Genomic DNA, 12,533 nt, shown 5'->3' with positions numbered 1-12,533 from the left:
TTGCCTTTAAGTGATATTTTAGACTGGAACTACTACGCTGAGAAGACAATTCAACTTGGCAGTGTTTACAGATGACTTTGGTTCTGTCGACTCCGCCGTCTGGAAGAACTTTAAAATGAAAATGGCCGAGTAAAAGTTCCGTACCCTTCTCCATGTTTGGTGGATCCGCCGATTACTTTCTTTTCCTGTTCCACAGCAGACAGCTTACAAAATAAAAGCCTGAGAGCAACAGACTTTTACAAAATAAAAGCATGTGAGCAGCAGACTTTTATAAAATAAAAGCCTGTGAGCAACATACTTTTATAAAATAAAAGCCTGTGAGCAGCAGACTTTTACAAAATAAAAGCCTGTGAGCAGCAGACTTTTACAAAATAAAAGCTTGTGAGCAACAGACTTTTACAAAATAAAAGCCAGTGAGCAGCAGACTTTTACAAAATAAAAGCCTGTGAGCAACAGACTTTTGCAAAATAAAAGCCTGTGAGCAGCAGACTTTTACAAAATAAAAGCCTGTGAGCAACAGACTTTTACAATAATAAAATAAATAATAAAACAGGGGTACTGCGTGTTGTTCCCCCTCTCTCTGCCCCCTGCTTCCTGTCTCTCTGAACTTTCCATTAAAGGCACAAAAACCCCCAAAAATGATATATATTAAAAAAAAACTGCGTTAATGTGCGATAAAATATTTATCGGCGTTAAATAACTAACGAGTTAACTCGCCCAGCCCTATTTATTACACACAACAACATCCAATCAGATACAAGCAGGCCAGCGGGACCTTTAGGAGGATGTGGAGCATGAGATGGCGTTTCCTACCACTGTCAGCAAAGCCGGTGGCGGTGATGATGGGCACGGCCACCATGACGAGCCCGCTGCCGCTCCACACGTACTTCATGAGGAACTGCTCGATCATGATGTACCACAGACGCTTGGACAGGATCAGGTTCATCTGATCCGCCAGGGCCCGGTAGCACTTCTGCAGCTGATACATCTCCACCTGAGGGGCACGCGAGACTCCATTTATAACTGCTTTGATGCATTCTGACATCACACCGACTCTGTTAACATCTGTGGTTATTTTAAATCATCTACAACAAACAATTAACTCAAATATAAGACATGATGGAACTGTAATTTATTATAAACAAACTTTTTTACATCTCAGGGCAGAATAAAAAAATCCTCTGGTCCAATAACAGGTCTGAAAATGAGGTAAATACAACCTCAGGTGCTGCTAAAGGTCAGAAACCCAAGAGCTACATCTCAGACTCTGCGGGCCTCAGTTAGCATGTTAAAATTTAAAGCAGTTTATTTTATTTTATATTTATTTTATTATATTCTATTTGCTTGTTTTTACTACTTTAATTGTTGTCATATCTTTTACTGTACGCTGCTGCAACAAAACAATTTCCCAAATTGGGATGAATAAAGTATCTATCTATCTATCTATCTATCTATCTATCTATCTATCTATCTATCTATCTATAGGTTAAAGGTCATGACAGCACAGTTAGAAACAGACTGAACAGGTATGGCTTGTGTGGAAGGGCTGCAGGAGAACGCCTCTTCTCTCTAAAGAGAACATGGCAGCACAGCTTAGGTTTGCAAAGCTGCATCTGAACAAACCACAAGACTTCTGGAACAATGTCCTTTGGACAGAGCAGACCAAAGTGGAGATGTTTGCTCATAATGCACAGCAGCACGTTTGGAGGAAACCAAACACAGCATATCAGCACAAACACCTCACACCAGCTGTCAAGCACGGTGGTGGAGGGCTGATGATCTGGGCTGGTTCTGCAGCCACAGAATTAATGGTAAACGGTTCTCATTTCTTTAGTTGCATCCATGAAAACCAGCAAAGATATCACTCAGTGGGGTCACATGGCACCGAAGGGATCGGATTATTGGCTAAATTACAATCAGACTGAGTTATTAAGTGCATGTAGACACCTTAATCTGACTAAGAACTGGATCGGATGGGATTCAGACCCCGAGATAACTGGGCTGAAAGTCACTCTAAACCTGCTGGTAGACGCTGAAGCACGTGGTGAATCAGGCTTTGCGTTCTGCGCATGCTCCAGATGTTTTCCCGGGGTCGTGACCCGGAAGTCAAAGGAGACGATATTCCTGTTGTTGTCGCCGTCAGAAAGAAACAAACAACGCGATGGAGAATGCTCCGTTGGGCATCGAGTTTGTGCAACAAGCAGCTCATCACAGACCAAATGTAGAGGGACGTAGCTTCATCTGGCTCTGCGTTCTCCATCTTTCTCCAATGCCTGAGGTTGTTGTTGTTGTTGGTGGTGAAGAGGTCAACAGGAAGTGGCTCTATTAGCAACAGCTGGAATGGGTACAGCGCCACCTATCATACCGGGGTATGACACGCTTTGTGCCTCTGATCCCATTCATTCACCGCCAGATATCCAAGCAGAATTACCCTTGCTCAGCTCAGTCTTATTGTAATTTAGCCAATAATCTGATCCTTTCAGAGCCATGTGACCCCACTGAGTGATCCCAAACACAGCAGCAGATCTACAGCAGAATGTGTGAAAAAGAGAAGAATCGAGGTGTTGCAACAGTCCAGTCAGAGTCCAGACCTCAGCCCGACTGAGATGCTGTGGTGGGAACCACCAGAAACCAAAGCTGCAAACCTCAATGAGCTGAAGCAGCGCTGGAGAGAAGAGTGGAACAAGATTAGCATTACTTCAGCTCACTGCTGCTAAAGAGGAAGTTACATTTCCACACATTACTGTGTTTTAGTTTCGTTCCTCTGAGGCTGCATTTACCTCATTTTATGACCCGGTAAGGACCAGAGGATCCTTTATTATGTCCTGACACGTAAAAATCATAGAATTAAAAGCAGGTGTGCTTTCAATTGCTCTAGAATAGAATAGAAGTACTTTATTCATCCCAGCTGGGAAATTACTTTGCAGTTGCAGCATACAGACAAGGTTATAAATAAAATGAAATAGAATATAAAAATGCTATAAAATTGAAAAAAAAAAATGCCGTAAAATATAAATCCAACTTAAAAGCAGTACGAGCAGAGATTCAGTTCGGAATGTATATAAATATGTAGATATGTATATGTAAAATATGTACAGCAAAATGTGCAACAAATACGGAGCCCCAAAAGGGACATGGAGGGAATTTTTTTTTTGCGGGATCTCGCAAAAGTTTTTTTCCCACGTAAAACAGACACGGCGATGGAGGAGCCTACCCATCATCCGTGGGAGAAGTTTATTGATTTCTATTTTAGTATTGGCCTAACATATAAAGACATCAAATCCGTTCTTGCACGTAGACATGGCTTTGACATAAGTGAGAGACATCTGAAATCGCTGTGTCTGTTTTACTTGGGAAAAAACTTTTGCGAGACTCGCAATACTTTATGCGAGATCCCGCAATACTTTATGCGAGATCCCGCAATACTTTATGCGAGATCCCGCAATACTTTTTGCGAGATCCCGCAATACTTTTGCGAGATCCCGCAATACTTTTTGCGGGATCTCGCAATACTTTTGCGAAAAAAATCCCTCCATATCCCTTTAGGGGCTCCGTAAACAAATGCAGTTGTGCGAAATTGAAATGACCATAATTAGATAGACCATAGACCAGGGGCGAGGCTAGGGTATTTTTAGTGGTGCCAAGGCCCCACCGTGAGATAGCTCGGCACCCCCTGGCTCAGCACATTTTTAAAATATTATATTATGCAAAAACACTTTTTTTTTTGTTCAAGGATGCATTATTTTAGTGACCATTTTATTTATTTTCTAGCATTTGTTTTTGTTTTAACTCTTTACTCCCAAAATAAATGTTGAGCTATCTTCAATATTTGTCTCAGGCTCTCTGTTATCCCTGTCGAGCCACAGTCTTTTGAAATGAAGAGGTCAAAATTGAATGTTATAGGGGAAAACACTACTCAAAGCAAAACTAATACGGCTCCAAAATTTATAAATGTACTAGTTCGCCTCAATTAGTGAGAAATAACGTGCCACTGTGAGCACTGGGGGCTGGGCCCCCCTAAAGACCAGATCCTAAAATCGCCCCTGCCATAGACCATAATTCTATAAACTAGAACTACAGAAGTGTAAAAATAACCCAGTTGTGATTTATAAACTGAACATTACCTTGTGTCCCCTGTAGAAAGCTATTTCCTCAGCATTGGCGATGATCCTGGAGTGCACGTAGCGCAGGTAGCCCTTCCTGTGAGCCTCCTCGGCCACCAGCTTGCCGAACTTGGGCGAACACGCCCGGAGCACTTTGGCCGTGGCGAACACCACCAGCCCGGCCAGCAGGGTCGGCCCGCTGGCGTTGGCTCCCCGGGCCCTGGCGGTCTGGATCAGCGTGTAGGAGGTCAGCACCACGTCCAGGATGGGCTTGGTGAGGTTGGAGTACAGGTGGGCCACCGACTGGGAGAACATCATCACGTCCTCGGTGAGGGACTGGTCCGGGTTGGCCAGCCTCCCGTCCATGTTGCTGACCCGGTAGTAGGTCTGCGCGGTGAAGTAGGTCCGGTAGGCATGGTTGACCAGCCGGGTGCGGAAGGCCAGGGCCAGCTTGCACTCCAGGAACCGGATGGCGCTGTTGACGAAGGTCGCCGGGATGGCGATGAGGAGCCACCTGATCAGCTGGAGGAGGAAGCGCCGCGGCTCCTTCTCCACGATGGTTTTCACTATCTTCCCGTCCAAGCCGGCCACGTAAATGGACAGAAACGTCCGAGATATCAGCGCCACCGAGTGCAGGCAGAGCAGACACAGCTCCTTGGACACCAGCTTGGGGAAGAGGATTTTACCGAGCTCCAGGATCTGCTTGAAAAATTCGGCGTTCACCGCCGGTGATGCTCGCTTATCTTCCGCGGCATCGGGCTGAGGGTTCCCCGCACAAGCGGACCCGTTCTCCGCCTTCGGCAGCGGCCCGCCGCGGGGATCTTTGCTCCGGCAGAGCTGCTTCCAGATAACGGGATACAGAGTCCTGACACCGTAAGCGGCGGCCGCCAGAAACACGGCTCGCTTGGCCGCGGCTGTGCGATCCCATCTCACCCGGGACGCCGCGTCGAGGATGTTGGACATTTTTTTTAACCGTTAACCGTTTAACCGTTAGTCGTCTCTGCTAACAGCCCGTACACAACACCCACATCCCCGCGGAACCGACCGGCGGCGTCAACATAGACAGAAGATGGGGAACCCGTGATGGCTGGAGAGGATATGAAGCGAGCCCGGTGCCTGTACCGCTACATTCTGCTCTTTTTTTTTGTATCACTGACAAGTAGCACAAATGAGCATAGCTGCACTTCCGGTTACCGTTGCCAAAATTAAACGCGAGCCCGCCCAACTCCTGCTGGGCGCGCGACACAGTTTGCTGACGATTTTACTTTATAAAGCCAACTTCCCTTTTTTTTTTTTTTTTTTTTATGACTCACAATGGCTTTTCTCATTGGTCGCACCCCCGACTAAAGACCATTGGCTGCGTGCGAGACACAAACAAATGTCCCCCCCCCTACTGTATGTACCAACTGTAATTCTTTGTTGACATAATTCCTTTTTTGGCAAAAAAAAAAAACAAAAAAAAAACCAACACATCACACAGTTATTAAAAGCCCGTATAAATAGAGTTAAAAGCAACTTTATTTAGTGGGACATTTTAAACAATAGGCTGGGAGACATTTATAAGCGCTGACGAGTTGCGCGTGACATGTTTATTAGTTAACGGCTGGCGCTCGCGCACCTGTGAGTCCTGTTAGCTTCTGTTAACGTTAGCTCATTTCTTAAAGACTACAGGACGTTTTGAAAGGATTTATTTTATTATGTATTATGTATGTTATTTTATTTTTATTTATTTAGTGAATTGTTTATTTATTTGTCTATTTATTTATTTATTTTTGATTTTGTCACTCCTTCGTTGACGCTCCACACCCGCAGTTACATAATTGTACCGTTAGTGGCGGTAATGCAATATTACGGATGCTAACCGCCAATAAATTACAAGAAGAAGAAGTTAACGTTAGCAACTTAGCAAAATAAGCTATTAGCTAACAGCGAAATAAGCAATTCTTTCACAGCGGCGTACATATTAGTTATTATTTTTGTCATGTTCGTGCTTTAAACACTTGTTGCTTCCGTTAAAAAATGAACTGGGTCGGGGGTTCAAGGTAAGATACACGATAAACTATTTATATATATTTTTTAATTTAAACTGTTATGACGTCAACTGCCGTTTTGCTAACTAACAAACGACGTAATAACGGACATTGCAGGAACCGGTTGGTGATGAGAAATGATGCAAAAAAGCAGAGGGTGAGACTCCCAAATAAAACTTTCATAACCCCTACATGGATGTGACAGATCCAGCCTTGTTTTTACTCGGTGGATTGTTACAGTTTGGCCCCTTTTTTTCGTTGTAGGAATTTTTTGAAAAGAGAAAAATACAGCAAAGACTGAAGCACCTGGGAGTCTCTCCGCCGGTGCCCTGCTCAGGAGACACATTTTCGGGCAGCACTGACCTCATGACCCTTTTTATTGTCAACCAGATTGCCACCAAGAAAGCAAATCAAGGTGAGTTTGGCACCCAAACCTCCTGTGAATGTGAAAAACAGGACTTTATATCAGGAAACAGGAATAAAATTCCCCTCAGATTTGGAGTCAGACGAGTTTTTATATTAATTTACTCAAATAGTGCCCTAAAATGAACAGAAACAGACATTTAATTATAATTTCTTGTATAACAATTAATATCCAACTACATGTGTATGATTGTGACAGCCATATTAAGTATTTTATGTTGTTTTTGAAGCATTTTGGTCATGAGACACCTCTTATTTATTTATATTTTGCATCCAAGCAGCTTAAGTGATCTTCAGCAATAGTTTCAACACTTTCTGAAGGTTTTTCAGAGTTTTTCTTTGGACATTTTCTGCTTTTTTCCTCATTTTTAGTCCAGTTTTTCTTTGTTAAGCCACTTAACTCTGAGCTATGAACCATTCAGGCAGGAAAAAGGCTCCTAACTCAAGGGATTCCTGAAGACTCCTTAAAGAAAGGACAGAAAGCTCGTCTGAGAGGGTTCAGGCTGTGTTGGAGGAGAAAGGAGCTCAGAGCAGATATTCACTTCAACACTTGTTTGAATTGTGAAACCTTTGCCTCATAAACTGTATTTATATTAATGTTTACTCATGTTTTAATAAATCCTATTTTCCTGGCAGTGTCTAAAGAAAAAGAGTCAGAGTGTTCATCTTTTTCAGATCCTCCTAAAGTAGCAGTTCTTGGCAGCAAAGGAGGATCCAAACACAGGAGAAACCAGCCCCTCGTGCTCCCAATGAGCCCCTGTTCCCCCTCACAGCTGAGCCTCGCAGAGAGCCCGTCTCAGTGCAGGTAGAGCAGGTGTGGGTGGGATTTATCCCCCCAGGACGCTTCGTAGCTGCTGTGGTGTTGTCATGGATCAGAGTTCCAACTCTCATCTCTTCTGTGCCATCTAGTGCTCAAGGAAACAGAAAGAGAAAGAATGCCCTTCCACAAATATTCAGCCGGTGTCAACAGGTTCGTGGCTCATGTTTTACATTTGCTCGCAGCTTCTTTTGTTCTCAGGGAAACAGATTTAATTTGACCAATTTTTCCCCTTTTCCCCCCTAAGTTGTCACCAGTGCTGGAGTCGGCGTTTTCAGATAACAGTGCATCAGACTACCTGCCACACGGGACTCACCCCCCCAGCCCTTCCTCATCCCCCTCCTCATCCCCCTCCTCAGCCTCCTCACGTCAAGGTTTGCACACAACGGACACGAAGCAGATGAATAAGACATTAATAAGACTATGATGACTGATTCAGACGGGTTCCCTCAGGAATATTCCCCCGGCAGATGAGGCTGAACCAGACTCAGATGCAGACTCTCCCCCACTTCTCCCCTCCACCCTGGGACGCCTCATTACAGACCACGGTAGTGACACAGAGAGACGTTTTAGTTATATTTCTTGATGACCTACGGAAGCCCTAAACAGCCATTGATACATAAATTTTATTCCCGTGATAACGACATAATTTTCCTCCGTTTTCTCGTGATAACGAGATAATTTACTGATGGTTTTTGAGGCCACTTTTTCTCCCCAGTCCGCCCCTGTTCATATGCGTTTATATGTATTTCTGGCAATGGTTTTTACCCATCTTTACCCCCCTTTCATTGAAAACAGAATAAAGTAGCCTATGAATAAAACATGGAATGTGGAGCGCTTGTGAAAATGCACAAAGCAAATCCGGCTCTGGTGTGACGAGCATTTCAAGAATGGAATCAGGCTTAACACACACCAATCATGCTGATTTCGTTATCGCTGCATCATTCGGTAACCATGGAGACGGCCTGGTCCCCTCAGCTGGTCACTGGTGAAGATTGAGCTGCAGTCGAGCCGGCCGTCTCCGGCTACTTTATTCAGTTTTCAATGAAAGGGGGTAAAAATGGGTAAAAACCTGTGCCAGAAATACATATAAACGCATATAAACAGGGGCGGACTTGGCAGAAAAAGTGGCCTCGAAAACCATTGGTAAATTAACTCGTTATCTGGAGAAAACCGTCAGAAAAAAGTCCGCTCTGGGCTTCCGTACTGACCGCTCATCCTATTTAAATCTTGTCAGTTTCAGCCGTTCTCTCAGCCCAGAGGCATGACGGACGCCTGGACCTGCAGACCGAGCGAACCCCTCTTCCACCTGGAGACCCCCACAGCCGCCCAGCTCCTCTTTGGAAGTCCAAACCCCGACTGTCAGACCAAAGGGAGACGTCACGGGCGACACGCAGCCACCTTCCTCAGCCAGCCGGAGGACGGCGGGCCCGCGGTGGACCTCACGCTCAACCAGGCGGAAACCCAACAGCTGTTTGAGGACGACGCCTCCGGGAGGTTCGGTGATGAAGATGAACGAGGAGGTGAATGCTTCCTGAAACCTTCACATAAGCACGATTACATTTCTCCTTTGGCTCATGTTCTCAAATTCAGTTTCAGCTTCTCACTTTGGAAAATCTAAAATATATCTCACGGACGAAGCATCAGTCAGATCCTCAGCACTACAGTAAGCGTTTGTTCTTGGGTTTTTTGACTTAAAAGGCTTTAAATTGCTTCTTTACGTCGGGTTTTTCTTTGCGTTTACTTTGCAGAACTGTGCCCGACCCTCAGTCCATGGGAGCTGAGGTACGTTCGCTGGGCTTTGCTGCCACCAAGTGTTTGACTTTGTAACTGCAGTTAAATTCAATCTATAGAAAACAATAACGATGCCTCAAGAAAGAGGATTTCACAGGAAGTTTAACCTGATTTTCCAGCCTTCATGAGTTAAATTGTAATGGAGAACACACAAAGGTACAGTTGGAGTGTTTGTGGAGATGTTTTTCTCTTTCTTTCTCAGCCCTCCAGTTGCACCGACATGAACTCCCGTAAGTTAAAGCATCTCAAAGTCTCGTTAATTGTGGACACGTTAAAGAACAACTAACTGAACTGAACAGATGTCTTTTCTTTTTTTTAAATCCCACAGCTCTGAATGCTTGGGAATATTCTCCAGGCTGCTGTTGCAGAGCAGATTACCTCAGTTCAGACTCCCAGGATGTAAGTTAATTTACATTGTTAAGCTTTATTCAGCCTCACAAATTGCAGGCATCTCAGAGGCACATCAACTGTTTCCAAACTAATCAACAAAGGCTGAACTTGCTGTGATTTGTGCAGCATTTTAAAGGGAAAACGTGTTTTTATCCTGTGTGAGACGTACTATGAAACAACGGCATCTCTTTGACATTTGGTGTCAGTTCACCGAACTATCAACATTATATCAGTTTAAACTTGTATTTACCAAAAAGTCAGGACTATTCTGATATCTGCTGCCTTAAAGTGAACACACACAAAGTGAATAAGCGGAGCGCTCCATAATGTCTGGGACAGGTGGCTTCCAGGTGTGTTTCACTGCTTCATCAGCGCAGGGAGAAGATTCTGTAGGAGAGAAGCTGTTTATGAGGCTGAAAAAGCAGAATAAACCCTCAGAGACATGGATTAAACCTTTAGGATCAGCAACATCAGCTGTCTGGAAGATCATGAAGAAGAAAGAACTCTCAGGTGAGCTCTGTGATCAGAGGGAGGCCGAGGAAGCCAGAAGAACCCTCAAAGGCCCGTCCAACAGATCAGAACCATCTTCAGGAGGCAGCTGTGTCTCTGTCAGAGACGACTGTCCACAGAAGACTTCATGAGCACAAACACAGAGGCTACATGCTACATGCTAACCGCTAGTTAGCCACAGAAACACAGAGGCTACGCTGCTACATGCTAACAGCTAGTTAGCCACAGAAACACAGAGGCTACGCTGCTACATGCTAACCGCTAGTTAGCCACAGAAACACAGAGGCTACATGCTAACCGCTAGTTAGCCACAGAAACACAGAGGCTACATGCTAACCGCTAGCTAGCCACAGAAACACAGAGGCTACGCTGCTACATGCTAACCGCTAGTTAGCCACAGAAACACAGAGGCTACATGCTAACCGCTAGTTAGCCACAGAAACACAGAGGCTACATGCTAACCGCTAGTTAGCCACAGAAACACAGAGGCTACATGCTAACCGCTAGTTAGCCACAGAAACACAGAGGCTACGCTGCTACATGCTAACCGCTAGTTAGCCACAGAAACACAGAGGCTACGCTGCTACATGCTAACCGCTAGTTAGCCACAGAAACACAGAGGCTACGCTGCTACATGCTAACCGCTAGTTAGCCACAGAAACACAGAGGCTACGCTTCTACATGCTAACCGCTAGGTAGCCACAGAAACACAGGGGCTAAGCTGCTACATGCTAACCGCTAGTTAAACACATCCAGCTGAGCCGGCCTTCTGTGGGCTGAAGGAGAGACTTAAAGGGACAAACTGAGGGCTAAAGATGGCTGCTGTAATGGAGCCGCCATCAGTCTGTCCCAAACATTATGGAGCCTGAAATAAGGGGGATAAAAAGTGTTGTAATTTTAACAGACTGAACACTAAAACTTCTTTGTCTTGCTTTTAACTTCAGGAAGAAGGCTGTGAGATGTGTCTCCCAGCTCATATTTCTCACATGGATCATGCTTGTTGTGCAGATCTTCTCCACATAAACTCTCAGAGGAGTCCAAAACTCTTCCGGCCTCGGCCTCTCGCCCCACAGACGAAATCCCAAATGATCTTTGGAGACGACCAAGAAGTTATGAACAACTTTGTCTGCCCAGAAAAGGCCTTTCAACGCAGCATAGCTCCGTCTCCGTCTCCTCACCTTCCCACTCAGAGGCCAGAGTCGTGCAAATGCAACAAATTATCGACTGAAACCCGAGATGCGGGAACTCAAACCACGTACAGCTGCACACCCGAGACTCGCGACGCGTCCGCTCAGTGCAGCTTTGATGCAAACACCGAAGCTTCGGGTTTCAGCTCAGATCAGCCAGACGTTGGCGTGTCGGGACGACTTCCAGCCACCAGGGGGCAGAGTCGCACCGAGCCACCGACGCTCACGGCTTCCCTGAAAAACAGGAGAGGTGAAGAGAAGCCGACGGCTTGGACAGCCAAGGCCGTCCACAAGTTCCTGCAGAGGCCCAAAGACTCCTTTCTGGATGTTCTGAGCATCAGAGGTATGAAATATTATAATATATATATATATTTTATATAAATATAAAATATATACAATATATATAATAATATGTATATATGTATATATTATATAATATATATATACATATATTATATAATATAAAATATATATAATATAATATAAAGTATAAAATATTCAGCATCACTTTATGTGGATTTTAAGAAGCCGTTAGCTTGCTGTCATGTTTCTGATTCAGGTAACGAGAATGTGGAGGGCGGAGACGGGCGGCAGCACGAGAACCGCCCTCTGATGGAGGTCACATCCGGGGTGAACCGCCCTCTGATGGAGGTCACATCCGGGGTGAACCACCCTCTGATGGGGGTCACATCCGGGGTGAACCGCCCTCTGATGGAGGTCACATCCGGCGTGAACCGCCCTCTGATGGAGGTCACATCCAGGGTGAACCGCCCTCTGATGGAGGTCACATCCAGGGTGAACCGCCCTCTGATGGAGGTCACATCCGGCGTGAACGCGCTCTCCGAGGAGGTCGAGACGCTTAAGGAGATCGCCGACATTTTGCTCATGCTGAAGCAGAGGAGGCAGGAGGAGTGATTGGGACTGATGGGAGGAAGGTAAATTAATCTGTGTGTTCTTTAACGGCTGATTGTTTTAAACCCCCAAAAAACAGCTTCTGGGTGATTTGATGGAAACAGAATAAACTTTTAAACCGTCACTCAGATTCAGGAGTTTATTTCTTTCCTCTTTTACATAAGATTTCATCAAGATATTCCATCTTTATATAATATAAACTCTAGCAAAACATTTACAGCTCGGAACAATCATTAAATATAATATACAGCACTTAGTAATTCCTCGTAAACTTTAGAAACACACTGGAAAAAAAAACTGCAACCATTTCACCATAAGTAACACGTCACACCACACCACCTCCGACTCCTCGTCAGAGCTGCACGAT

General features: G+C 44.9%; 2 protein-coding genes across 2 annotated transcripts in view; one reads left to right on the top strand and one right to left on the bottom strand.

Annotated features, from left to right (window-relative positions):
• The window catches only part of abcd2 (ATP-binding cassette, sub-family D (ALD), member 2), a 27,505-nt gene extending 22,232 nt beyond the window's left edge, over positions 1-5,273 (bottom strand). Inside the window, exons 1-2 of the mRNA XM_075471298.1 lie at positions 4,125-5,273; positions 814-994 (exon numbers count right to left, since the gene is read on the bottom strand). Of these exons, the coding sequence (XP_075327413.1) occupies positions 814-994; positions 4,125-5,066 (1,123 nt within the window). The 5' untranslated portion in view covers positions 5,067-5,273. The remainder of the gene's footprint in view (positions 1-813; positions 995-4,124) is intronic.
• redic1 (regulator of DNA class I crossover intermediates 1) lies at positions 4,244-12,533 on the top strand. Its single transcript, XM_075471299.1, has 14 exons — positions 4,244-6,145; positions 6,251-6,290; positions 6,398-6,548; positions 7,232-7,361; positions 7,466-7,526; positions 7,621-7,747; positions 7,827-7,921; positions 8,611-8,896; positions 8,967-9,039; positions 9,125-9,158; positions 9,370-9,397; positions 9,496-9,566; positions 11,012-11,597; positions 11,814-12,533. The coding sequence occupies exons 1-14, from the start codon at positions 6,123-6,125 to the stop codon at positions 12,167-12,169; spliced, it is 2,061 nt and encodes a 686-aa protein (XP_075327414.1). The 5' UTR covers positions 4,244-6,122; the 3' UTR covers positions 12,170-12,533.

This window comes from Odontesthes bonariensis, chromosome 8 (assembly GCF_027942865.1).
Source record: "Odontesthes bonariensis isolate fOdoBon6 chromosome 8, fOdoBon6.hap1, whole genome shotgun sequence".
NCBI classification, from domain to species: Eukaryota; Metazoa; Chordata; class Actinopteri; order Atheriniformes; family Atherinopsidae; genus Odontesthes; species Odontesthes bonariensis.
This window is presented reverse-complemented; position numbering and strand designations above follow the sequence as displayed.